The following is a 26,676-nucleotide window of genomic DNA, read 5'->3' on the forward strand; positions in this document are numbered from 1 at the left end:
ACAGAGAAGTATCAATACTAACACTGCAAAATAGTCCAGCATGCGAGTGTGCCATGAATTTTACCAGTTTCTTTTTTCCAATGTGATTGGCATTTTCACTTTTTTTATTATTCGTTTACCTAATTTTTTCATTTTAAAGGTTCTGTTAGCAAATGCTGTTAAATATTGAATAACAGAGCTACTTCTGACTCAACGTTTCATCTCTCCGTTATCTTATCTTTTTTTTTTTTGGCCGTGCCATGCGGCATGCAGGATCTTAGTTCCCCGACCAGGGATTGAACCCCTGCCCCCTCCATTGGGAGCGCAGAGTCTTAACCACTGGACCGCCAGGGAAGTCCCAAACCCCACCATCTTTCTGATGTACGTTTTGTTAGACAGCACTGATATGATGTCTATGACCAATTACATTTTAAAAAACCAGAAGTCTGTTTTTTTTACAGGTTTACAGGTCGTTCACAGGTCCATGACAAGCATGGTATCCAAGTGGATGTCTGTTGAAAAGGGAAATCCTGGATTGTGGTAAAATTACAAAAATACAAAGCAGGAAGGCAGGATGTTCCAAGCTGTCGTGTAATGATTTCTGTGATTTTCTACAATTTGCTCCGGAGTCACTCAGCATCCGCTTCTGCCTTCCTCCTTTTTTTATTCTTAGCTTCCAAAAGCAGCAGGATTTGACAGTGTCTTGAAGCGTTTCTCTTGGCTGGCGCCAGGCCCCACCTCTTCCTCCAGGAAGCCGCCCAAGCCCAGGTGGGAAGGCACAAGTCAGGGACGGAGAGGCAGGTCTTGGCATATCGAGGTCACGAGGCCAAATCGAGGCTTCTTCAGGGAAGGAGAACCAGAACGTACGAGAAAATAAATGACAACAGGAGTTAAAAGAAAACGTCAGCCACGTCTAAAGGCAGAATTCGGAGCCAGAAGTTCCTACTTTCAACCACAGATTGACCATTTCATCTTCTCTTGAGAAAATCACTTAAACCCTTCCCTCTAGGTCTAGTTGTAAAATAATAGCTACCGAAAAGAATTATCCGCAAGCATGCAGCAGGCTCAGATTCAAGGCCCTGGCATATCATCTGGTGTTTTGGAGGGAGAAGCAGAAACAAATTCCTAGTTGCCTGGCAGGACAGTAATCCACACGTCTTATTTTACTGAGTATTTCCAACCCCAGACTATCCTGTGATTTCATTTTATAATCGGGAACACCACAGTTACAATTTAAAAAGCGACTGAGATGATCATTTCCAAAAGATGTAATAAGTAAAAAAAAACTTATCTACCTAGTATATAGAGTTCACATAAATCAACAGGGAAAACACTAATACCCCAATAGAAAGTGATCAGATAATAATGTGCATACATGAAGGATACACATAACCAAAACACATGCCAAAGGACTCACCTTCCCTAACCATACAATAAATGCCAGTTGAAACGGCTAAATGTAGTTCTTACCCAACAAATTCCCTAGGTCAAGGATATCATGGATTTGGGTAAGAATATCAAGAACTATCATGTGGGCTTATAATTGTCTAGAATCTCTCTGAGGGAAATTCCCAGATACAGATGGAGACTTATGTTACTCAGAATAGAGAAAAATTATAAACATCATAAATTTCCAATAAGGAAAATGGTTAAATGAATTCTGGAACAACCAAAAAATTATTTCACAGCCATTCTACACCATGCATTTAGAAATATTTTAATGTGAAAATGTTTATGACATTCTAAGTGAAAATATGTTATGTACGTAATTATAAAAGTTAACGGCCCTTGGTTGCTTCCTATGAGCCAGGACTGTCCAATTCTCTCTACGTGTGTTTTTCTCATGAATTTCTTAAAAGCCTCTCATGAAAGAGGTACTATTATTAACATTATGAATATTCTCGTTTTACAGATGACGAAGTTGAGGCACAAAAAAGTTAAATAACTTGCCCAGGATTGTACACTAGTTAGTCTGATTCTAGGCTTAGGGTTACCTGTCTGTCTGTCTGTCCATCCACCTGTTTGACCATCCACATGTCCATCCATCCATCCACACATTGATCTTCCAATCCATCCATCCTTGTGGTGTCCACACAAGAGGCTGGGGCGTGAAGACAGAGGCAGGCAGCAAGGTGAACTGAGACAACCCCCTGCCAGGGGACTTGCACCTTCAGGCTTTCAGCTAAAATTTGGTTATAAAACTCTAAAAAGTCCTCGACTCAAATCGCCCACCATGAGATAGAGAGAGGACGAAAAGGAGGATGTGTAAGGGGGTTTCTTGCAGCAAGACCACTCCCTGACCTATGAAGGGTGTGCAGGACGGGATGGTCCAGTCACCTGGGGCCCAGGGGAAGCGGGTTCACAGATATGCCTGAAGGGCTGATCGTGAGGCCCTTGCAGTCAGTGCCTGGCTTGGGCAGAGGACTCCGGATGGACGAGAGACGGCTGGCCAGCCAGTGGCCTTGGGGGGAAGGCAGAGGGGCACGGCTGCTGCCCTGGCTCAGCACACCCACAGCCTGTTCAGGCCAAGAGTGGCTGAGAAGTTTCGACGGCCAGACACTGGTCACCCGTGATAAAGAGCTGACAGGTGGGACAGCCCGGACACTGCCCAGCAAGGCCCCCCAGGATGGGCAGTCAGGCTTCAGAGTCATTCACCAAGGCCAGGGATGCATTCTAGGACATTCCCAAGGGCTGCCCTGCAGAAGCCAACAAAGGCACCAGGAGACAAGGGTCTGCCTGGCCTCCCCAAGTGTGAAGCTGTGCAGTAGAAACTTTGCAGCCGCTTTTACCTTCCCCTCCCACGGGGTCCAACCAACACCCAGCAAGGTGGCAGGAAATGTGGGAGGGAGGAAGAGGAGACCCCCGCAACTAGTTCTCTGCTGGCGAGAAACCTCGCTGGAGGACTGCGGAAGCGATTCCATGTTAAACCCAGCTCAGAGTTTGGACGTTATATGGGGCTGGACATTCGAAGCGTCAGACGGATACTGTTTGGTAAACTAGAAGGACAATGGGGCTTTGTGTCACCCAAGGAGCTCTAGAGAGGTCAGGCTGCCCGCTCAGATGCTCTGTCAGGAGGGAGGAAGAACCACCGCGTGGGCAGGACCGAAGGGACGTGGGAAACAAACAGAGAGGCCTCTGTGATCACTCCCCGCTCCTGCTGGCACGTGTATGTGAGTGTGCCAGGGGCCTGCAAATAAACCACACATGTGCTTGCATCTCTGGACAGTGAGGTTGTAGCTGGCATTTATCTTCTTCTTCTTTTATACCCTTCTCTCGAATTCCCACATTTTCTATAAAGGGAATGTGTTCTTTCATAATCAGAAAAACATCAGGAAATGTTACTTTAAAAAAAGGAAGTCAACCTTTGGGAAATTTCCTCATCCACATAAGCCATCACTTGCACTGGGAGTGAGATGACCTGTCATATAGCCGGGACTGCCGAGCAGAGCAAGAAACACCCCAACATCTGCACAGGAACTTGGTGTGGAGTCTGGAATCAACCCCAATCCCGGGGGGGAGGCAGGAAATGAGAAGTGGGTATTTTGCTGTTTCTCTTGTAAACAAGCTTTGGGATCACATCCTTTTCCCCTTCCTCTCCCTTCTCCACTGAGTCACAGATTCAGCAGCTCAGGGTCCCTTTCCAAGACCAGCACCACTGAACTGACTCATTCTTTGGGCAAATTCCCAATGAGAACTGAAAGCTAGGACCTCAGTGTCTTGGGGGATGGATTCGAAGGGAAGTAGGAAGATCAAAAATGCTAGACAAATGCCCATGGTCACGCACCGGAGGCTCTTTTTAACTCTTTTTTCGGAACACCCTGCAGTAGGACTGCCCTTGAGGGGAAACCACTTAGAAGAAAATCTGAGAGAGGTTTTGAAAAGGAGCCTTTGATTTCTTAAAAAAGGAAGTAGAGATCATCCAGAACCAAGACGTGTCAAGCTCAAGTCACCCCACTCCCATCTGATAAGGCTGCCAGATAAGGAAATGGCTTAGTGCCAGGATACCCAGACTAGCAAAGCCCTTGAGGAAGTGCCACAATGTGCCTAGTGAAGAAAGGACAAAATGTGGGCTGAGTGATAAGACAGCCAGGGGAATTCCTGGCTGGTTGGAAAACCTTCCGGAGACACCCAGCGAGCTCCAGAGCCTAACACCTTGCACGTGTCCACATTGCTTTTGATTTATTGAAGGAGGGATAAGAGACGTGCTATTCCCACGTGTGAGCTTCAGCAGGCTGAGACGACTGGATGACTATGAGTCTGAAAGATACGGCAGGTCAGCACTAAGAAGCTGCCAACTCGGAATAAGGGAACAGCCACTCTTGGGTTCCCACGGTCACGGGCATAATGACCACAGTCTGATAACAAGGACAACATATTGTATCTACATGGAGTGCTTTACAGTTTATAAAGCAGTTTTGGGAGGGCTAGCTTACTTTTAATTCGTGTGAAAAAAAATACAGGTTTATTTTTTCTTTTTTTGGATCACAAGCTTAAATTGAAACCAGCGGAGTGGCACGGACACATGAAAGCCAACAGTAGCCCAAAAAGTTAAAAAAGAAAAATAAAAGCCCCGTCCTCTGAGCCCTCCTGAGACACTGGGCTGTACCCTTGGGGAACCTACCTTTGAAGAGAAACACCAATAAACTGAAGTCATAATGAAACGAGTAGTCAGGAAGTAAAAATTTGGGACCGAAGAGTATTCAGTGAAGACGGGCAGACACAAAGGTTTAAACAATTGTTTCCAATATTTGAGCAGCTTCCGTATTAGAAGATTCTACTCCCTATTTTATGATTATCCAAAGTGCAGAGCTTCCACCAATGACTGTGTTTCAGGGGTGACGACTGTGGCTAGAGAAATGGGTCTAAAAATGTCAGTGTTTTGGAAACATCATTGGAATCTACAGAATTGCTGGTGGGAGGGCAACGGAAGCCATCATTTCAGAAAACGATCTGGTCCCATCCCCAGACGTCACAGTCACACAGCCCGTCAGCCTGCAAGTTCACCCCCGGACACACACGCCCAAGAGAACATCTCCACGTGCATAGTAGGAGATACACACGTGAATGTTCACGACAGCAAAATTGGGAAACAGCCCAAATGCTCATCAAAGGGAGAGAAGATGGGTAAACTGAACTACTACACAACAGTCAAATGAATGTAGAGGAATCCTGATATAATAATAAGTGGAACAAGTCCCAAAAGATGACATATAACATGACCCTCCTTTTTAAAAAGTTAAGTCACAAAAAAAAAAAGTTAAGTCACATATAACATGACCCTCCTTTTTAAAAAGTTAAGTCACAAAAATAAAAAAAATGGGCTTTTAAAAGAAATACATTATATAAAATAAGTCAGACAGAGAAAGCCAAAGATGGTATGATCTTGCTTATATATGCAATGTAAAAAACAACAGTAAAACAAAAACAAAAACACCAATCTCACTGAAACAGAGAACAGATTGATGGTTGCCAGAGGTCGGGGATGGGGGTAGTCAAAATGGGTGAAGGGGGTCAAAGATCAAAAAGAAGAAAACAACAAAAACAGAAGGACATACAGATGCACTAAAACTCTTTTTAAAAAGGCAAGATAACGATGGAGGGGTTGATGGTTCCCACCAGTGGGGAAGGCAGGGAGATGGGATACAGGGATCTGGCCATATGGTTCATACGGGGCGGTGGGCTCACGGATGCTTGTAACATTGCTAAAAAGAACGAAAGAACCAGAGGGAATCAGGCTGTGAGTGGATCAAAGGTAAGAGCGTGTCATGAACCAATTCCATTCTGTCCACTGAGGACCACTGAGAAAGAGGGAGCAAGAAGGAAGGGAGGAAAGATGGGAGGGAGAGGTTGAACTGGCATCTCTGCGGCCGTGAGCAGGCTTGCCCCCCAGGTCATTTCAGCCCCGGCCAGGTGGCCCCTGCAGGGGTCTGATCCTGCAGGCTGTGAGCTGTCCCCAGGCCCGCAAGGAGTCGGGTGGCTTTCCATCCGCCTGTGCTCTGCTTGCCAAGCATGGATCCTGGGGAGGGACCGTGTCTGCCCAGAGGAAGAGCAGCTTCCTCGTTGCAGAAACACGTTGCCCCCCTCCCAGCTCCAAGCCCCCATGGCTGTCTCTGCCCGGAGAGGGCCTTTTGTTCTCATAAAAGCTCCCAGCCAGAGGTGCTTTTGAAGGGCTCTTGCATTGGATGTGGAGTTGGACCAGTGACCTCCAAGTTCTCTTGGAAGCCCAGGATAGTTTTGAGGGAATAGCAGGTGGAAAGAGGACTGACCCATAAAGAAGGAGACCAGATTTGCTGCCCAAGCATTGTAACTGGCGGTGGGACCCCCCACCGTAATCACTCCTGGTTTGTTCCTTGACTTCTAACGCTACCAGCCTCTGCTGATGGCTGTGACACAAGACAAGGCCTCAAGGATGCCAACTGTTTCCTCCCACCCACCTGTCCTCCCTGTGGGCCTCTCTCGCCTGAAGACCATTACAGTGTGGGACCCTGGGGCAGGTGGACAGCATCACAGGAAGTCGTGAAGTGGTGGCAGAAGCTGGCTTCTGGGAAGGGGCCTGGAGCAGCCCAGCGCGGAGAAGCAGTGGCCCAGTGGTTTACATACGGACACACAGGAGGGAGAGAGAGGAGATGCCTGGTGACGTAGAATCTAGTCACGGGCTGTCTCAGAGGGGACCCACCAGCCACATGTGGCCACTGAGCACTTGAAATGTGGCTGGTCCGAACTGAGATGGGCTGTACATGTAAAATGACGTGTCGGAGTTTTGAGATCTAGCACGAAGAAGAGAATGCAAAAAACAACGCATTCATTTTTAAATACTGATTCCATGTTGAACGATAGTATTTCGAATATTTTGGATTGAACTTAAAAGTTATAAAAAATTAATTTCACCTTAAAAAACTTTTAAAATGAGGATCTAGAATATTTAAAATTGTATCTATGGCTCCTCTTACATTTTTATTGGGTAGTACTGGACTAAACTCTATGAGGCCCAGTCAAACTTCTTGCAGTTGGATGAAATGAGATATCCCTTTAAAAAAATTCTCCTTTTAACTCGTTTTGAGTGGATGTCTGTCTATTCCTGAAAACCGGATTGAAAATTAATACGATGCAATACACGATTGAAAGTTATTATTGTTAATTTAATAACAATTAAGCCCCGTGATTCTATTAATTCTTTCCATCAACAAATCCTATTGGCTCTGTCTTCCAAATACACCCAGACTTTGACCCCTTCTCACGACATCCACTGCTGCGTCCCTGTCTGCTCCCTGCACACCTGGGCTCCTCCCACCTCCCTGAGTTGACCCCCTGGTGGTCGTCTCTCCCTGGTCTCTGCCCTCCAGCCACTGCAGCCTCCTTGCTACTTGAGCCCCCTCCTGCCTCAGGGCCTTGGCGCTGGCTCTGCCTGCACTGCTCTTTGCTCATATAGCCCCATACTCACTGCCTCATCTTTTGGAAATCTGGACTCAAATGTTACTTCTCAGGGAGGCCTTCCCTGTTTGCCTTCCCTCCAATGCCAAGTCCTCCCCTAAAACACACACACAGTCACACATACACAGTCCTTTCCTCCTTCCACTCCATTTAGCATTTATACCACCTAAGAGACTGTATATTTTACCTTCTTTATCTCCCTCAGCTATAATATAATAAATGCAGTAAAGGCAGGAATTTTTCTCTGTTCTGTTCACTGTTGTACACTCAGCACCTAAAACAGTGCCGGCACATAGCAGCTGCTCAATAAATATCTGTTAGATGTGGAGGGTCTCAGAGGGGCCATCCTTGTGCTAACGTTTGCTGTGTATTGCGTGGTCTAAACAAACCCCTGACAGAGTTCTTAACCTCCAGAGGAAACCTTTGAGAGCCCGTGAGTTCTCTAGGAACAACTGAATTGTGGGAAGCATAAGCTGTCTGACACCACAAAGTGGCTCTTTGAGCTTGTGGGGTCCTGAGCTGTGGCATTTCTATGCAGGGAATAATGGCCCAGCAAGCCTGGCTGAGAATTGGGGGTATCTGAGGCTGCCATAGTTGCATTCTCTTGGGTGAATGCCACCCCATCCTTGAACTTTCCTGGCCCCTCACTATGAAGTATGGACAAAGGACGGAATGGCTTTCAGATGGAGATGAGGATGTATGTTAGCCATCGGGCTGGTTCCCAGGGTGAAGCCAGTTATATCCACTGAGAAGCCATCAGACCCAAATAAATCCCAGCATTTCCTCATCATTAACCTGCATGCTTTTTTTACTCAGTGGACATGTATTTTTATCTTCACAACCTACCTTCCCAAACGTGGCTGGGTTGACTTGGTTCTGAGCATTTTGCCCACAGGTCTCCACATACATCTCATACATGAGGCAGTGAGGCACACTGTACCCTTCGCAGATGCAGAAGTTGTCAACCAACCTGGGGGCGGGGAGGAAGAAGAGCAGGAAGAGAAGGTTGGCATCAGTTTTTCTAGAGTGGGACACTTTGATAAGGGTCAGACACAAGCAAGGGACCCAACAAAATGAAATATGCTTACTTTATCGAATGCAAAGTCTCACCCATCAGCATCTGTAATGTGCTCAGCCCAGAGTTCAGAATATTGATTTAGACTATGGTGAGGTTTTGTTGTTGTTTTTAAATCTTTTTGGCATACAGGCATATTAAAAAGAAGCCCAAATTACTGGGCTCAGCAGACGCTGCTTCATGTAACTTCGTAAAGGTGGCAGCCAAGGTCTCTCACTGTGACGTAGAGATTTACTCGCTAAAACACAACACAGTGCCCCCCACCCCTTGTAGAGTTGATCACCCCTGCAGGTGACAGCTGGAGCCCATGTGGCTTCCTAGGACCCGTGTGCCTGTGACCCAGGACAGGTGTGCACAACTCCTCCCCTTCCCCCCTCCCCCTGAAGCAGTCATTTGCACGACTGTTAAACCCGAGTGATTTAGGGCGGGCCACTACATTTTGATTCTTTAAATTGTAATGAGATGGAAGATGGAAGACACCAAGGGACAGAGAGGCAGGCCACCCTCCCTGCCCTTTACTTCCCGTTGGGTGCAGAGCTCGGTAGCGTTCAGATGTGATCTGCAGCCCCCAGGCCCCTGCTCGGGGTGGGACCTTCAATGGCCCAAATGTTCCTGGGCCCCGGGGCAGGTGGGGTCCCCTGGCAACGAGGGGCTCTGCCCGTGGCTCACACAGCCCCGAGGGGACAGCCAGGTGCCTGTTCAAGCAGCAGGTATGGGAGTGAGGGGGCAGGCAGTGCAGGCGACTGGGCTTAGAAGGTGTGGTCCACACTGACACCCAATCGCAGCCTTCCCTTTTCTGGCTGGGGACAGACTGGCAGGTTTCTCCTCATTCTTTTCAAGAAATACACAAAGCAAGCCAGCGCAGTTTTTAAACACGGAAGAATTCTTTAGCAGGGAATTTACCAACAATGCATCTCCTCCTTTCTTACTGATGACCTACAGCTTATTTTCTGGGCTGAGGCCTACATTAACTTTCCTTGAGAGCAAGAGACCACAGTTGTTAACCCCATCTGCTTCCTGGAAGGAGGAAAAGTCAACATATGGTGGACGGCGGGGTGAGGGGAAGCTGTGGCCCTGTATTGGTTTCCTCAGGTAACCAATTACCATAGGCCAGGTGGCTGAAAGCAACAGAAACATATTCTGTCACAGTTCTGGAAGCTGAAAGTCCAAATCAAGGTGTCAGCCGGGTTGGTTCCTTCCAGAGGCACTGAGGAAGCATGTGCTCCACGCTTTCCTCCTGGCTGCTGGTGGCTGCCAGAAACCCTTGGCATTCCTTGGCTTGTAGACACATCACTCTAGTGCCCTCACCTTCACCTGGCTGTCTCCTCACCTCTTTTTTTTTTTTTTTTTTTTTGGCTGCATTGGGTCTTGGTTGCTGTGCATGGGCTTTCTCTAGTTGCGGCGAGTGGGGGCTACTCTTCGTTGTGGTGCGCAGGCTTCTCATTGCGGTGGCTTCTCTTGTTGCGGAGCATGGGCTCTAGGCGAGCGGGCTCAGTAGTTGTGGCATGCGGGCTCAGTAGTTGTGGCTCGCGGGCTCTAGAGCGCAGGCTCAGTAGTTGTGGCTCACGGGCTTAGTTGCTCCGCGGCATGTGGGATCTTCCCGGACCAGGGCTCGAACCCGTGTCCCCTGCATTGGCAGGCGGATTGTTAACCACTGCGCCACCAGGGAGGTCCCTCCTCATCTCTTCTTATAAGGACAACCATCACTGGATTTAGGGCCCACCCTAATCCAGTGGGGCCTCCTCTTAACTGGTTCCATCTGCAAAGACCCTATTTCCAAACAAAGTCACATTCTGATATTCCAGACAGACATGCATTTTGGGAGGGGACACCATTCAACCCAGTCCAAGCCCAAGGAGGGGATTTTCTGAGACTCTCCCATAGCATCAGGGTGGGAACCTGACACTTTGGACACCTCACAATGGATTAATTACAGCTGCTGGGGCACCAATTATTTGCTTCACGGTTGAACGCGGGGTAATGTCACTGGTGGTGTGTGGGGCAGTGGCAAATTCACAGATCCACGAGATATTGATATTTATTTTATTAAGACATTTGCTGACATATAAAAAACCTACATGGGAAGTGTCACAGGAAAACACTGGCTAACTTTGGGGAGGGGCAGCAAAACGTGACCAACATTAAGTGCAAGCTCACTTTTGTCTATTCATAGCTACTTCCGATGTAGTCATGGAATGGTATTCTTAAAAAAGAAATGTGCAAAATACTTTCCAAAATGAGCTCGAGTGTAAACTTTTGCCAGTTGTTCTTCCTTGTCACTGAAATTCTTGTGCTCTGGGCCTCTTGTCCTCCTATTTCAAAATGACACTGCTGAGTCTGACTGCCATCTGGGTAGACAATTAAGACCAAATTATACCATCAATGATATCCCACCAAGGTCCAGGACCAGAGTCTTTTCTCTGCCCACACTCAGAGAAAGGGCTGCCTCCTGGTGGTGAGCCCAGCGCCAATGCTTGGTACTTTTGCTGCTCCCGGAGATTCAGCCCAGGGCCTTTCATCTTCTCCCCAAAGTTCACAGCCAGATCTCACGGATGGCCCGTGGGAGGAGGCAGCACACACTAAGTGGACAAGTGGAAGGTCCTGTAAGAGTGTCTACGTTCAGATGGTGCCTTTACTTCAGCTCAAAGAGCACGTGCTTCCGCATTTAGTCTCCACGCCCAGAGGAACTTACGACCATGACTCTGACCCAGGGCTCCAAAGCTCACAGACCCAGGTGCAGGTTCTGACTCTGAGACGTCTCTTGGAGTTTTTGTGATGAGAAATCCAGGCATGGGATGTGGCTGGTACACTGGCTGGCACACAGCAGCTCTTACTGTTATCATTTTTACGTCCACCTCCAAAACCCTGAATGGAAGCGAGAAAGGCGTCCACGCTGGCGGACCGGCAGCATAGAAGCAGCTACTGCAGGTGAGCCTGACTCTGAACTACACGTGGGGCCGGTGGGGGGCGGGATGAGCATATGCAGGCAGTAGGGCTGGCCAGGACTCCTGGCAGGTGAGACTGGCCAAGGCTTGCTTTCACACGGAGCCACCAATACGGTTTTTGGCGATACGTGATTATAAAGCCTGTCCAAGTCTGGAGTCGATCAGATCACTCAGTTCCTTGCTTGGGTGCATAATCGCCTTCACCAGGTCTCACCATCAGACGAAGCTGACAGCTAAGATCTTGAGAATCTCATGACACTCTCCTCGTTTTGAGTGATGGACAAGCTGATCATTGGCAACTTCAGAGCACCCACACCGGGTCCTGCAGCTCTCACGTTTCTGAGGGCTCCTTTTCCTCATAAAGAAAAATGTGACACTGGGAACGACCGTACCCTTTGATTCAGCCTGATCAAAGGCTATTACGAATTCTGTACCTTTCAAAGTAAATTTCCACTTCATGAACCTCAAGAGTCTGCAGAAATCTGAAAGCCGTATTTATATGCAGGAGACAGTTATTTAGTCTATAGCCAGGCTCGGCGTGCGTAGGGTTTAGGTGACATTTAGTTTTTTTGCCTGAGGTCTGAGCCAGGGGTCCCACCTGTCCGACCTGCTGGATCTGTACCCTCAGCCGAGGAAATCGGGTCACTTCACCCTTCTGTGCTCCTCAGAAGTCTGACCACTTCTCTGCCCATTTCTACAATCCTTCCTGCCCGTGAAACAGAAAACTTCTAGTACTTCGGTTTCCAGAGGCGGGACCTTTCTTGCTCCTTGCGGGACCTTTCTTTGCCCTTGGAGAACTTATCACAAGTTGGTGGCAGAGACACTGAAGTCTCTAAGGAACACTGGAAGCCCAAGCAGGACTGACTGGGAGATGAAACAACGAATATGCTAAAAACGGAGCGTTTCTTTCGCGCGACAACCATCAGCCCCTCCCTGGGCTTTCACTCGGAAGCCTGAGCTGTTTCTGGGCATCTGGACACCTCGCCCGCCGGTACCCACCGCCACTGTTCCAGGAAGCTGGTCTCCTTGGCCATCTTCTAACACCTTCCAGGACGCCAAGCTCTGTTACAAACCGAGGGGCTCTGCTGTGTTTGGTTTTTAAAAAATTGTTCATGTTTTAATTCTGGCAAAATATATGTAACATAAAATGTACCATTTTTAAATGCAGAGTTCAGCGGCATTAAGTACCTTCTCACTGTTGTGCAACTGCTGGTGTATCACCATCCATCCAAAGAATTCTGGTTGTCTCGCAAAACTGAAACTCTGTACTGGCCAGAAACGCTACTCCCTGTTCCCTCTCCCCCAGCCCCTGGCAACCACCATTTTCCTTTCTGTCTCTATGAAGTTGACTCCTCTTGGTGCCTCGTATAAGTGAAATCATATACTATTTGTCCTTTTGTGACTGGCTCATTTCATTTCGCTTAATGTCTTCAAGGTTCGTCCACGTTGCAGTCTGTATCAGAATTTCCTTCCTTTTTATATCTGAATAATAGTGCATTGTATGTACAGACCACATTTTGTTTATCCATTCATCTGCTGATGGACACTTGGATTACTTCCATCTTTGGCTATTGTGCATAACGCTGCTATGAACACGGGGATGCGAATATCTGTTCCAATGCTTGCTTTCAAGTCTTTGGGGCATATGCCCAGAGGGGGAATTGCTGGATCACATGGTGGTTCTATTTTCAATTTTTTGAGGAACCACTATCCTATTTTCCACAGTGGCTACACCAATTTACGTTCCCACCAAGAGTGCACAAGGGTTCTAATTTCTTCACATCCTCACAAACACTCGTTATCCTCTATTTTTGTTTGTTTGATAAGGGCCATCCTAACCAGCGTGGAGTGGTTGCAGCTGCGTTTTTAATGCCAATGTTCAAACCACCAGCACCAATTGAGACAGGCTGGGACCTGGGACCCTTTACCAGAGTGCTTGCCCCGGACAAACGTCTCCCAGAGCATCAGAATACAAAGAAACTACTGACATAAGGGACTACACATAACTGCATGCACATGCAGTTGGGGCAAATTATGAACAAGAAGATACAAAAAGGCCAAAACCCAACTGCCACTTCTGAGGAGCTGGGAGCAAAAGCAGGGCCCCGCGCATGATCCCTGCACACGACACCACCAAGGGGGTGGGCACACCATCTAAGCCCCCCCTCCCGGCCCGACAGCCCGCCCTCCACGGAGAGCAAGCAAGGGGACCTGTCACTTGTTCTCACTCCCTCTTGCTGTAGCACGAGTCCCAATAAAGCCTTGCCTGAATTCCTCCTCTGGAGTCTTATCAACTTCTGTTGATTAAAGAGTCCAAGGACCCAGGTGGGTTGCACAGTGACCTGTCAAGCAACGCACCTCATAGATGGGATGTCTCAAGAGCAGTCTTCCAAGGGAAACTCTGCCCCTCCTCGCCTCCACGGCCCCGCCTCCCCCCACCTGAAGAGCATAACCTGGCCCCCTGGGTCCGAGGCCTGCAGGCACAGGAGTTTGGGACACAGGACTTGAATACCATCCTAAGTGATCTAGGGCATCTGCTTTGTGGGCAGCCGGGACCCTGTCAGTTCACAAATGACCTGAGGAGAACATCTAGGTATTTTCTGAAACCCTGATCATTCTTTCGAGTCTCTGGACTTGAATTCAAGTCCTAGAAACTCTAATTTACTAAATGGTGACCTGAAACTTGAAGGTGCAGATATGCTGAGCGGTCTAAGTGTGAAAGAAATAGAGTCCTGCTGTGCAACACTCTAAAAACACTGTGTGTGCTGTGGTTCTTTTTTTTTTTTTTTTTAATATTTTTAGATTTAAAAATATTTTATTCTTTTGATTTTTTTCTCTTATGCAAGGGAAAATATATCAAAAATTTTCTTTTGGAGGAGAGGGGTGACCATTTAGGCCTTTTTGGGTTCTAATCACAAACACTCCCCTTCATTTTTCTATTTCACTCATTGAACTTTTTCAGGAAGTATTTCTTTCTTGAGAAATACTCCTTAAAACTTAAAAAACCAAGTAATCAGCTATCTACTAGTTATTCACCTTCTAAAACGAATGTTTTCGGACTGGTTTCAATTATTTTCCTATTTATGAAGCGCTACAAACCCATGAGTTCATCAGTCCCAAGGGCTGATGTTATTTTTCTTTCCAGCTTTTTCTTCCTCTATTTAAATAGCCAGAAGTGAATTTCTCAAATGTGGAATGCATTGTTAGAGCTAAAAACTGCTTTGCTTTAAGTTAGGAAACATCCCATTCTGGATCGCCCACTGAGAGAAAACATTTCCTCTCCTGGCCTAGCCCTCGTGCTTTCAGATGTGTATGTAAACCCAGGCACACCAACAAGCCCCCCGGTGGAGGGCTGGCTGGATTGCTTCCCACGGGAAGCGTGACCAACAGGGGAGGCCCCAGGGGGGAAACCCACACTGCCCCACCGTGTGTGCGTGTGTGTGCGTGTCCAGTCCCATCCCAGCCAGCATGAAGAAGCGCTGGTCCTGCGTGTGAACGGCTGTCCTCTGAGCCTTTTACCAGGGCCCCGGGGGCGCAGGCGGTCGCCCCTGGCACTTGGTCCGAGGTCCTGGGGACAGCAGCCAAGGGAGCCACGCTCCCCTTCCTCGCCCCCCTCGCCCCCCCCCCATCCGCCGGGGCGGTCCCGGTCCCGCCGCGGTCCCGCTCACCACTGGATGATGCCGCCGTGCAGGCCCCAGCCGCCAGCGCCGCCCGAGGCGGAGGCCGACACGCCCTCGGCCATGGCTGGACCCGCCCGCGGCACCGAGGCGGCGAGCGGGCGGAGGCGCTGCACCGTCCGGCCGCCGCCGCTCCGGGGTGTTTACTTTAGAGCGGGGCGCGCGGGGGCGCGGGGCACCGGCGGGGAACGCGAGCGGGGCGGGGCAGCGCCACGTGGCGGCGTGGCGCGCGGGCCCACAGGGGGGCGGGGGAGCTCGTTGGGGGCGGAGCTAGGGCGCGTGCGTGGGAGCCTGGGGGGCGCGCGGGCCTCGGGACGGCGTCGGGCCACGCCCTGCACCTGCTGTGAGGGTTTGGGAGGCGGCGTCCTCTCTACCAGGATCAAAAGCTCGTAGGACAGAAACAAAAGTGCCGCTCTTCCCCCCCCCCCCCCCCCCTTACAAGCAATCCAACAGGGAAACGACAAACAAAAACCAACGGACGCACACATTTTAAGTCAGGTCACGGTGTTTGGTGAGCGGTGGTCGTCAACCTGACTGCACTTTGGAGTCAGTTGGGCACGTTTCAAAAACATCACTGCCCCAGCGCCACCCCTAGAGGGTCTGAGGGGTTTGGACTATACAAACCTGATTTAAAAAAAAAAAAAATTATTTATTTGGCTGCACTGGGTCTTAGTTGCGGCATGCAGGATTTTAGTTGCGGCATGCGGGATCTAGTTCCCTGACCAGGGATCAAACGCGGGACGCCTAAATTGGGAGCGCGGAGGCCTAACCACTGAACCACCAGGGAAGTCCCAAACCCCGTGTTATAAGCTGCCCTGGAGGTTCGTGATGCTGACGTGCGCCGGGTGGTGAGACCCACTGGTCCTGGGAGTTTGAGCGTGGCTGGGTCAGGACTTCTGAGAGGCTGAGCCGGGGTGAGAGCTCCTGCCCTGGATGAGTCCCCTGGTCTGCAGCCCGGCCCTGGTGGTCCTTGCCTTCAAGAGCTATTTAGTTAATACGTTGCTGTGAGACTGAGCTGCTTATTCTCTCCTAACCTCCCTTCTCTGGCGGGGTATGTGTGATTGTTCTAAGTATTAAGCAGCTAGTAAACATAGGGCGAGTGGCGTGAGCACGAGCTCAGTCAGGCCACTGTTCCTTGGACTGCTGACTGGTTGAGAGCCTCTGGTAAGGATTTCGTCATCTAGATTAAAAACACGGGTGGGAGGGAGGGAGATGCAAGAGGGAAGAGATACGGGGACATATGTAGATGTATAACTGATTCACTTTGTTATAAAGCGGAAACTTAACATACCATTGTAAAGCAGTTATACTCCAATAAAGATGTTAAAAAAAAAAAAAAACACATTGGACAACTGAACAACAACAACAGCCCACTTAAAATTTGGGCAAGGGACTTGAATGAATGTGTTCTCCTGAAGAAGACATACAAATGGCCAATAAGCACATGAAAAGATGCTCAATGTCATTAGTCATTAGGGAAATGCAGCTCAAAACCGCAATGAAATAGCACTCCACATTCATTGAGGTTGCTATTTTCTTTTAAAGAGTAACGATAAAGAAGATGTGGTATCTATATACAGTGGAATATTACTCTGCCATGAAAATTAAATCTTGCTTGCAACAACGTGGATGGACCTAGAGGGTATTATGCTAAGTGACATAAGTCAGACAAAGAGAAATACTGTATGATTTTGCTTGTATATGGAATCTAAAAAAGAAAACAAATGAACAAACGCAACTAAACAGAAACAGTCATAGATACAGAGAACAAATGGGTGCTTGTCAGAGGGAGGGGCACTGGGGGGAGGAGAGAAATAAGTGAGGGAGATTAAGAGGTACAAACTTCCAGTTACAAAATAAATGAGTCATGGGTATGAAATGTAGTGTGCGGAATATGGTCGATAGTTATGTAACATCTTTGTAGGCTGACAGATGGTAGTTGGGCTTATCATGGTGATCATTTTGAAATGTATAGAAATATCGAATCACTATGTTTTGTACCAGGAACTAACATAGTGCTGTTATGTTATACTTAACAATTATATTATACTTCAAAGTCAATTATACTTCAAAAACGAACAAACAAACTCGTAGATCAGAGTTGTGGTTACCAGAGGCTGGCGGTGGAGGGCTGGGGATTGGATGAAGGTGGTCAAAAGGTACAAGTTTCCAGTTATAAGACAAATAAGTACTAGGGATGTAATGTACAACATGATTAATGTAATTAACACTGCTCTTCGTTATATATGAAAGTTAAGACAGCAAATCCAAAGAGTTCTCATCACAAGGGAAAAGGTTTGTTTTTTTTTTCCATTTTTTAAATTTTGTATCTGTATAAGATGATGGATACTCACTAAATTTGTGGTCATCATTTCATGATGTACGTAAGTCAAGTCATTACGCTGGACACAAACTTATACAGTGCTGTATGTTAATTATGGGTCAATAAAATTGGAAGAAAAAGAAAAACAAAAAAGTAAGTGTTGATGAGGATGTGAAGAAATTGGAATGGTGTTCACTGCTGGTGGGAACATAAAATGGTGCAGCTGCTATAAAAACAGGCAGTTTCTAAAAAAATTTAAAATAGAATTACCATATGATCCACCAGTTCCACTTCTGGGTATGTACCCTAAAGAATTGAAAGCCAGGGGACTTCCCTGATGGCGCAGTGGCTGGGAATCCACCTGCCAGTGCAGGGGACCCAGGTTCGAGCCCTTGTCTGGGAAGATCCCACATGCCGCGGAGCAGATAGGCTCGTGCGCCACAACTACTGAGCCCGTGCACCTAGAGCCCATGCTCCACAACAAGAGAAGCCACCGCAATGAGAGGCCCGCGCAATGCAATGAGGAGTGACCCCCGCTCGCCCAACTGGAGAAGGCCTGTGCTCAGCAATGAAGACCCAACGTAGCCAAAAATAAATAAAATTAAAAAAAAAAAAAAAAAGAATTGAAAGCCGGACTTGAATAGATACTTGTAATTTGTATCCACATGTTCATAGCAGCATTAGTCACAATAACCCAAAGATGAAAGCAACCCACTTGTCCATCAACCAATGTCTGGCTAAACAAAATGTGGTAGATACACACCATGGATTATTATCCAATCTTAAAAAGGAAGGAAATTCTGATAATCTGATACAGACTGCAACATGCAACCTCAAAGACATTATGCTAAGTGCAGCAAGCCAGATACAAAAGGATGATTCCGTTATATGCGGTACCCAGGATTGTCAAACTCATAGAGGCAGAAGGAATGGCGGTTACCAGGGGCGGGGGGAGGAGGGAATGGAGAGTTGTTTAATGGGTACAGAGTTTCAGTTTGGGATGATGAAAAAGTTCTGGAGATTAATAGTGGCAATAGTTGCATCACGATGTAAAAGTACTTAATGCCACTGAATTGTACACTTAAAAATGGTTAAAATCTCAAATTTTATGTTCTATGTGTATTTTACCAAAATTTAAAAAAATCTCAGAACAAAACAAAAATCCAGCCACCACCAATAACACCACATGCACATTTGACAACCACTTCTAGAAGCAGGGCAGAGACTCAGTCCACAAATAGCGCTGACTGCCTTCCATGTGACAGCACTGGGATATAGTCGTCAGGGCGGACCCCAGAGGTCTCCCTTCAGTGGGGACCCCATCATCAGGGCATCAGGGGTAAGGCTCCAAGGGCAGTCCCAGAGGAGACATCACAGGACGTTCATTGCAGAGCCTGAGGCTTGAGTTTTGACAGGTCCCTGGAGCCAACCCTAGATGGCACCTGGCTCTCCTTTGGGGAGCTGTGCCAGGGATCACCCTGGTCCTGAAACTTGGGGAGGTTCTTCTGGGGGCGGGTAGTGGTGGAATGGGCGGATACTTGGGAAGGACTTGTAATTAACAAGTGATGGCAGCTGCTGTTTGCCCTATTTCTCTTCTCAGCTGAATGTCCTTTTTTTTAGGGCTGGCTGCTTTAAAAAGCCATCCATCCAGTAGGGGACAGCTGACCCCACGTGAGCCCCTCTCAAGCCAGGAACCGAGGGTAACGATGTCTGGAGAGACTCCTTCATACCTGGCAAGGATGGGACGCCAACTGCGTGGGTAAGAAACAGGTTAGCTGCAGCCAGTTTCAGGCAGTGCCAGGAGACTCTGCTGGGGAAAGCAGAAAGGCCACAGTGATGGAGGACCCGCAGTGATGGAGAGAGGAAGCCACAAGGTAAGATGATACAGCAGGTCCTCCAAGGCAGCTCTCTTGAGACCAGCCCTTCTCTGGTTGTTTCTAGAAGAGGTGGCAGGATCCTCAGGGCCTTGGGCGGAAGCCCTGTGAGTCCCCTTCATGGGCTTTGCTTTGGCCTGAGTGCTCACCCCCAGCTGTGGGCGTCCTTCTCAGTAGCCTGTGGAAGCCGAAAGCATGGCTCCTTCCATCCCTCTTGCTGGTCCTGCAGCAACTCCCTGCCACCCAAGAAACTCCCCAAGATGCCCACCCATTTCCACAGAGATTGGAAATAAACAAGAGAAGAGCTTACCGTGGTCCTGTTATGTCCTGTTATGTCACTGCTGATTATGGTCCTGTTATGTCACTGCTGATTATGTAAAATTTGCATATTTACTGAGCCCCAGTCAGCACCAGGCACTGGGACAGACCCTGGAAATACAGTGGGACACTAGGACCCTCTGGTTGACCACTGGTCTCTTTGCTGTTTACTGCATCAAATATAAGATGCTATGAAATGCAAACATTACCTCACCTTGCTCCAGAGCTGTTGAGGTCTGGTGGTTAGAGGACTATAAAAATGAGGCCACTGGGTCAATTTCACACCCTCCACCCGAAGGACTGGTTAATTTCATCCATAGCAGGTAACAGCTGGTGTCCCTAGTTTAACCAGCCCTCTTACAGGTGCAGCCTCTGAGTAAGTACGTACTAGCACAATAACCCTCTTAGATTTATTCACAGCTTCTGCCTTTCTAATGTGCTGGATGTGCAAAGGACGTTTACCTCTGCACGTGATTCTTTTACTAGCAGCATAATTAAGGCTTTCATTTGGGTTGAGCATATAGCCACATAGACTGCTAAGTAGAATTAGGTATAAAATCCATTTTCTTTTCAAAGAATATTTCATTGCAACTGACATAACGAAAATTTTCATGAGACAGCCAGACACAGGTATATGCTCTTTTGTACCTGAAAAGTCCAGCCTCCGTCTAATTCACATTCAGCATCTTCACTCAAAAGGTCCTATATCATTACAAGGGAAAAGAAATCTTAAAGTTTATATCAAAAGATTTCCAATTCCTGATGTCAGATTTTGTGCACACAAAGCTTTTTCTCCCTCTTCCAGAGAATATCTCTTTTAGCTGCACATCAATTTCTTTTGCCTACTTCAGTCTACTTGGTTTCTAGATTATCCAATTCGCCTCATTTCACCTTTTAAAAGGGCACCAGCTGTGCCTTATCCTCACACAAAACCATCTCTGATCCGGGGTGCTTAATTTCATTCAGTCCTTGCAATTATCCACTTTCTGTGGATGTACCAGGTGTCTCCAGGCAATAGATGTATTTTTTAAAATACAGCTAATGAGTCTAATGCATCTAGTCAAGAATGTAGAATGTAGTTAGCATCTGTATGGACAGAGAATTATAGAGAACAGACAACTGTATGTTCCACTTTCGCTTGGAAGAGACCTTTTAAGATCACTGGGCTCTAAACTAATAAGCCATGGGGACTTTCAAACTATGCTGGAGCAAAACAATCTCATTGGAGAGATTCCAAATCACTATCATATGTTAAAATTTTCCTTGGTCTAGATTCGCCTTCTGAGTATCTGGCTCACGTTCTAGTTGAAATTGATGGGGACACGACATTTACAGGCATGTGAGTGATGGGCAAATCCAACTTCACATCAAGCACATCTCTGCCATTTCCTGATCTGAAATCCATGATTTGGAGCATCGCAGGGATGTACCACTTCTGCACAGCTTGTTTTCCACCGATCCACGGTTTTCCTTCCTCTCATTTCGCAGAGGTCACGTGAAAGGCGGGCCACATGCTATGTGACGGACAGTATTATCTACTTGGAACTCTGAGAACGCGTGGAATGAGAAGGAACAGGCTTCATTCATCACTGAATGCTTGTAAATTGTAATTTGTAGAGTAACACGTTTGAACTCTTTTGTTACATTAAAAGTGGGATTTTTTTTTTCTGGAAGTCTGATAGAAAACCAAGTGAAGACAAAAATGGAAAGTGGTTTCCTTGTTTGCAAAGGAACAGTAGGAATTTAATAAGTCCTCTTTTTAGGCTGTCACGTAACCTCAAAAGGCACTTGTCCAAATCATGATTGTGTGCAAAATCATAAATCATACCCTGATTCATTTAATAATTTTCCAAGAGAATGGGCAAAGGCACATTAAGTAATTACTTTGGGTTTCTGGAAATACTGTTTTAAAGGTTTTCATGAGCATGGAGGAATTAATTTTTTAAGGCAGTTTAAAAATGGTAGCATGAGCTGACTTTCTGGCGTGACGAACCTTCATCTTTCCTAACAGTTCATATTATTCTTTGGTAAAAACATACTCTGACAGCTGCTTGGTCCCCACTGTTCTGCATGGAATTATCTCATGATATCCTCACCATGAAGTGAATTTCACTAAAGCATCCCCAAACAAAGTCGATGTTTGACGTATCTTTCTGAAAGCTGCTAAAGGACAGTAGACGCCTTTCAATTGGTTGTGTGACCCCCTCCTGCTAATTCACAATTGGAATTCCCCAGCAGAGAGAGAGGCAAGAAGCATGCTTTATAAAGAACATCTGCCTGGATGCTTTGTTACTGAACAAAGGTAAACATCCCAATAGGTGCCAAAAGATTGTTAAAGTCTGTTTGATGAAAAGAAGCATGTCTTCACCTGGGTTAAAAAACCACTAACATTAAGACCCCAAAGAGCCAGTCCAAGACCTAAACAGTTTGTCAAGATCATCATTCTCAAATATACTTTTCACGTGTCATTGCTGTGCCAGAAGCTTAGAAGCTTGCCCAGTGCCTCTCAGCCTCGTCTACGTGCAGTTGAGCGGTCCAGGGACATCCATCGCCCACCTGCCTCTGATAATTCCCACCCCCGGCAACCCGACCCTCGCCCAGACCCCTCAGCTGGGCAACACTTCTTAGAACCTTGACCAGGAAGCAGATGAGCTGAGGGAAGCTGAGGTGAGAGGCCACGGACGCAGGTGGGGAGAGCTGGAGACGGCGGATGTGTGAGAACCTTCTAGTCCTCAGGTGGCTCAGCTGTCCCTCCTGAAGCTGAGTTCAGCAGGATTCCTCTGTGTTCTCCAACAAACCGCCTTTTCACTTGAGCTACTCTGAGCAGATCTCCTTATGACAAATGGATGCGTTTCTAATAGTTGTCATGTATTTTATCTTCTCAGGGAGGACTCTGGGAGGAGCAGGTTGATTGCACACCAACCTGGAGGTGACCGTTTCAAAGTGTATCACGGCTCAGCAGAGGGACGGCTGGGTTTGAGCCATCGCTCAATGAATATTTATGAAGCACCTACATGAGATATGCGTGCTCAGGGTTGTGGAGACCTCAGGAAGGACACATTGCGATGGTACCTGCCCTGGTGGTACCCACAGCAATCACTGCCCCTAACAAAGCCACGGGAATGAAAACAGAACTACCCCCAAATATTCTGTATAAGAGAACACATTAGACAGTGGTTGAAGGTCTAGCTAGGGACCTTGTCAGAGTGGGCATGTAGCTCAGGGTCACAGGATGGGCTCTTGGCAGGGAGCCTTGGGGAGATACAGCCAGACCTCCAGGGCCCTCACTAGGGAGAGGGAGCAAGTCCCCCATGGAGGGTGACTGAGGTCCAACCATGCCCAGCCGCAGACGTTGGCCTTGATGCCACCAGAGGACAAGGCCATGGCCTCTGAGTCCCAGCGGCCAGGGAAGAGGGCAAGGCCTGACAGGGGATCCATGTAGGTGGGTTTGCCTGGAACACTGCCAGTTTACGCCTGCAGCCCTTGTGCAACTGTTTCTAGCTCTCTTTGCCATTCTCAAGAGTGGCCTGGCCTAAACTGTAAGTAATGTGATCCTCCCACACACAAGCCACCTCCCTCCCCATGTGGCCGAGGGCCATCCTGGGGAAAGGCAGGGGAAGGAAATGAACCTGAGAGATAAATCCTGTTTACCTAAGGAGACCAGGCGTGATCTCAGAGGGCTGAATGAATCATTACATGGGCTAACTCTAGAAGATCACCCTAAAATTTAGATTTCTCCCCCAGTACCCCACACATGCAGGAGAACACAGCACCCTTGGGGTCTTATACATGAGGCTGTAAGTCCGCTCGAGTTGAATTTTCTTGTTTGCCTCATTTTACAGGGAGGAAAAGAAGGCTCATAGAAACCATATGCAAAGTCACACAGTCGATAAGTGGCCGCGCGCACAGGGCCACGGGCTTAACCACTCTTGGGGGAGGTCTAAGTGGCAGTTTCCTCACTTGTGAAATGGGCCACTATAGTAGCTACCACCGAGTGTAGCTGTGAGGCCAAAAGAAAGTGGATAAAGCTTTTAGCATGGCGCCTGGCACATAGTAAGTGCTCAATAAACGTGTGACTGTTGCCTATGTCCAGCTGCCCTTGAAAAGAAATTGTTAAAATGATTTCAGGGACTTCCCTGGTGGTCCAGTGGTTAAGAATCCACCTGCCAATGCAGGGGACACGGGTGCGAGCCCTGGTCTGGGAAGATCCCACATGCCGCGGAGCAACTAAGCCTGTGCGCCACAACTACTGAGCCAGCACTCTAGAGCCCGCGAGCCACAACTACTGAAGCCCACATGCCTAGAGCCCGTGCTCCGCAACAAGAGAAGCCACTGCAACGAGAAGCCCGCGCACCACAATGAAGAGTAGACCCCCTCGCTGCAACTAGAGAAAGCCCACGCACAGCAATGAAGACACAATGCAACCAAAAATAAAAAATAAGTTAAAAAAAAATTAATGATTTTAGTTATTTCATATATATGTATATAATCAGTATTCTGGGGGGATCATGCATGAAAGACATTTATACACGCACACTACTTTCAGATCTGCCTAAAAAACTCTCTTCAACATGTCAGATACTCAAATACGGTACATTATCAACAGTATAATAAGCACTAGTGTTTTATCAATATGGCATTATGAGGACTCTGGTTTAGTGTTCTGCAGAAAAAAAAAAACAAGGTTCTTTTTTTGAAACTCCCAAATACTATCTCTGTCTTGGTGATTCCCGGGTGTATTATCATATTAAAGGATCTGAGAGGTCCTGTGGGAAATAAGTCTGTTTCACTCCGTTTGACTTAGTGTTTCCAAGTTTAATTGTCTACAGAATCCCACCCCTCCCCCATGTTTTGGCTTACTTGTCTGCTTTTGCATGACACTGATACCATGGATGAACCTCTTAAAGGGTACTGGGGTTCCACGGAACCGAGTTTGGGAAACACTGGTATGAACTGCAGTGCAGAATAAGTCAGATCTTGTGGGCTGTCCCAGGAGCGTACGCTGGTTTAAACGAATGGTCGTTGTCTCCTGCTTCCTGTGTCCACCTCTCTGCTCCCATCTCTCCTTCCCCAGGACCCACCCCACACCCAGAGATGGGGGGGGCACCTTCTGAGCTCATCGCACCCACCCCTTCCACAGGAGCAGCGTGAACCAGAAGCTCTAGAAACATTTCCTCTCCTTGGGGATTGGGGTGAAGGCCTGTCTCCCACCCTCCCCTCCACGATCGCACATGGCTCGGTCTGCTTCTGTGGCAGGATTTAAGTCAGCTGTTGGCTCTATCCAAGGAGAGGTAACCTGTGGAATTGAAAACACGTATGAAGTCATGTTTTATACATTCTGCCTTCTGCTATGATACAAACAGACTTTCTCCTATTTTCCTCTACTCAGCACTTGAACTCACGTGTTGGCTGTGTACTGGAAGGCCCCGTGGAACCTGAATAGACCCATCAGTTTAGGATTTCCTTGCTCTGGAAGTTTTATTTAAAAACAGATAAAAAGAGTGTGGTCATAACCGCTCAAGAAATATGCTGAGAGTCACAGAATGTTGATTCACAGACTCACTTTTTAATTTATCTGCCTGACGCACAATGAGCCACTTCCCCTTCTGCAGCCCAGCCAAACGTCACGGCCACAGCCTTCCTCCTGGCCCTCCATGCTGGCTTCCCTCTGCCGGCACCCCCGGGGCCTCTGGGGTCTGGAGTCCCCGCACCTCCTCTCCTTTCCCCCTTCACTTTATCTTCTCTGTGCTTCTTCCTTTCCATCGCTCATCATGCTGGGAAGTTAGTTATTAAACTTGCCATGATGATGATTATGGCAGTCATATGATAATTATGAAGATTGTGATCGTAATAACACTAATGGTAATCCCAGTGACCCTTAATGCAATCATTGTTACCATTGTATCACATGTGCTCACAAAACAGTTTCACGTCCATCCATCTGTGGAATAGATATGTTTATTGTTTTGTAGGTAAATCAACTGAGGCCTTAGAGAAGTGGAGCATTTAGCTCAAGATCATACAGTTCCAATTTTTATTGCAACTAAATCTGTGCCCTGGTCGTTCACATTTCTGTCGTACTCTGGATCCTCCGTTTACCAAAAATGATGACAAGTCCATGACCACACACACCTGAGGATTTCTTTTCTTCTCCACAGAGAGAAGCCTATAGTTCCAAATATTCTTACAGAAGTTATTCAGATTTGAACAACTGCTGCTCTAGCCTCATCTCACCCACCTCCCCGAAGCACAGAACTTGCAGTTCCATGAGGAGCTGCACTTTTGCATGGCTCAGGGCCTTTGCACGAGCTGCTCTCACTGCCTGGAATCTCAGGACTTCTTCTCATCTTCTCCTGGCTAACTGGTGTCCAGCCGACTTCAGCTTAATCTCCCCTTGTCCTGGAAGGCTTCCCAGACCTCTTCTTCTTCAACCGGCTTAAGTGGGTGTTCCCAGTGCCCTCCCATACCCATCCAGCAGCTCGTGCTGGGCAGTCCCTCCTCTATAAAGTGAGTTCCTTAAGGTAGGGAGTACCTAGCATAGTGGTGGACAGATACTGACAATGTTTGTTGAATGACTAATGAGAAATGTCCTCTAAGAAGAGATGAGTTTTGTGTTTCTTAAAAGGACCATTCCTTGCATCTTTTGCTCCAGCATAATATTTTCTATTTTGTTAGATGGGGTGGTGTTTTTTTGTTTGGGCCCATCCTAGGAGACATCATTTGAACTTCCTGAGTTGGTTGCCTTTGCCGCCTCAGATACAGCCCACCATAAAGAGTTCTGCTGCATTTGATTTCCTCTGCAAGGAAGAAAAACAAAACAAAACAAAAGTCTCAATTTATCACAAAATGCAGCACAGGAAAGCTTAAACAATGGCCCCCAAACTCAGCTCTCGTGTAGCTGAAAAAACTATTTGTCTTTTACAAGGAAGAGAGTTCCTCAAACCCAAGAAAGGCAACTCTTCTTCCTGGATAAAGCAGCTTTGCCGGGAATGAGAGGAATATTCATAATACAGGTTGATGGTCAAGTGACTTTGCAAACCCACAGGCTGGTCAA

At 47.4% G+C, this 26,676-nt stretch overlaps 1 protein-coding gene across 4 annotated transcripts in view; it reads right to left on the reverse strand.

The window, feature by feature from the left end:
- RFX8 (regulatory factor X8) overlaps positions 1-15,172 on the reverse strand; it is a 66,914-nt gene extending 51,742 nt beyond the window's left edge. For 2 of the 4 annotated variants that reach the window (XM_068564394.1, XM_068564397.1), the window contains exons 1-2: positions 15,099-15,172; positions 8,257-8,380 (exon numbers count right to left, since the gene is read on the reverse strand). In XM_068564394.1, coding sequence (XP_068420495.1) covers positions 8,257-8,380; positions 15,099-15,172 — 198 coding nt within the window. Of the gene's footprint in view, positions 1-1,973; positions 2,081-8,256; positions 8,381-15,098 lie in introns of those variants that run through there. The other 2 variants (XM_068564396.1, XM_068564395.1) reach the window with 1 other exon arrangement.
- Positions 15,173-26,676: the final 11,504 nt, after the last annotated feature.

This window comes from Eschrichtius robustus, chromosome 15, assembly GCF_028021215.1.
Source record: "Eschrichtius robustus isolate mEscRob2 chromosome 15, mEscRob2.pri, whole genome shotgun sequence".
In the NCBI taxonomy this organism is placed as follows: domain Eukaryota; kingdom Metazoa; phylum Chordata; class Mammalia; order Artiodactyla; family Eschrichtiidae; genus Eschrichtius; species Eschrichtius robustus.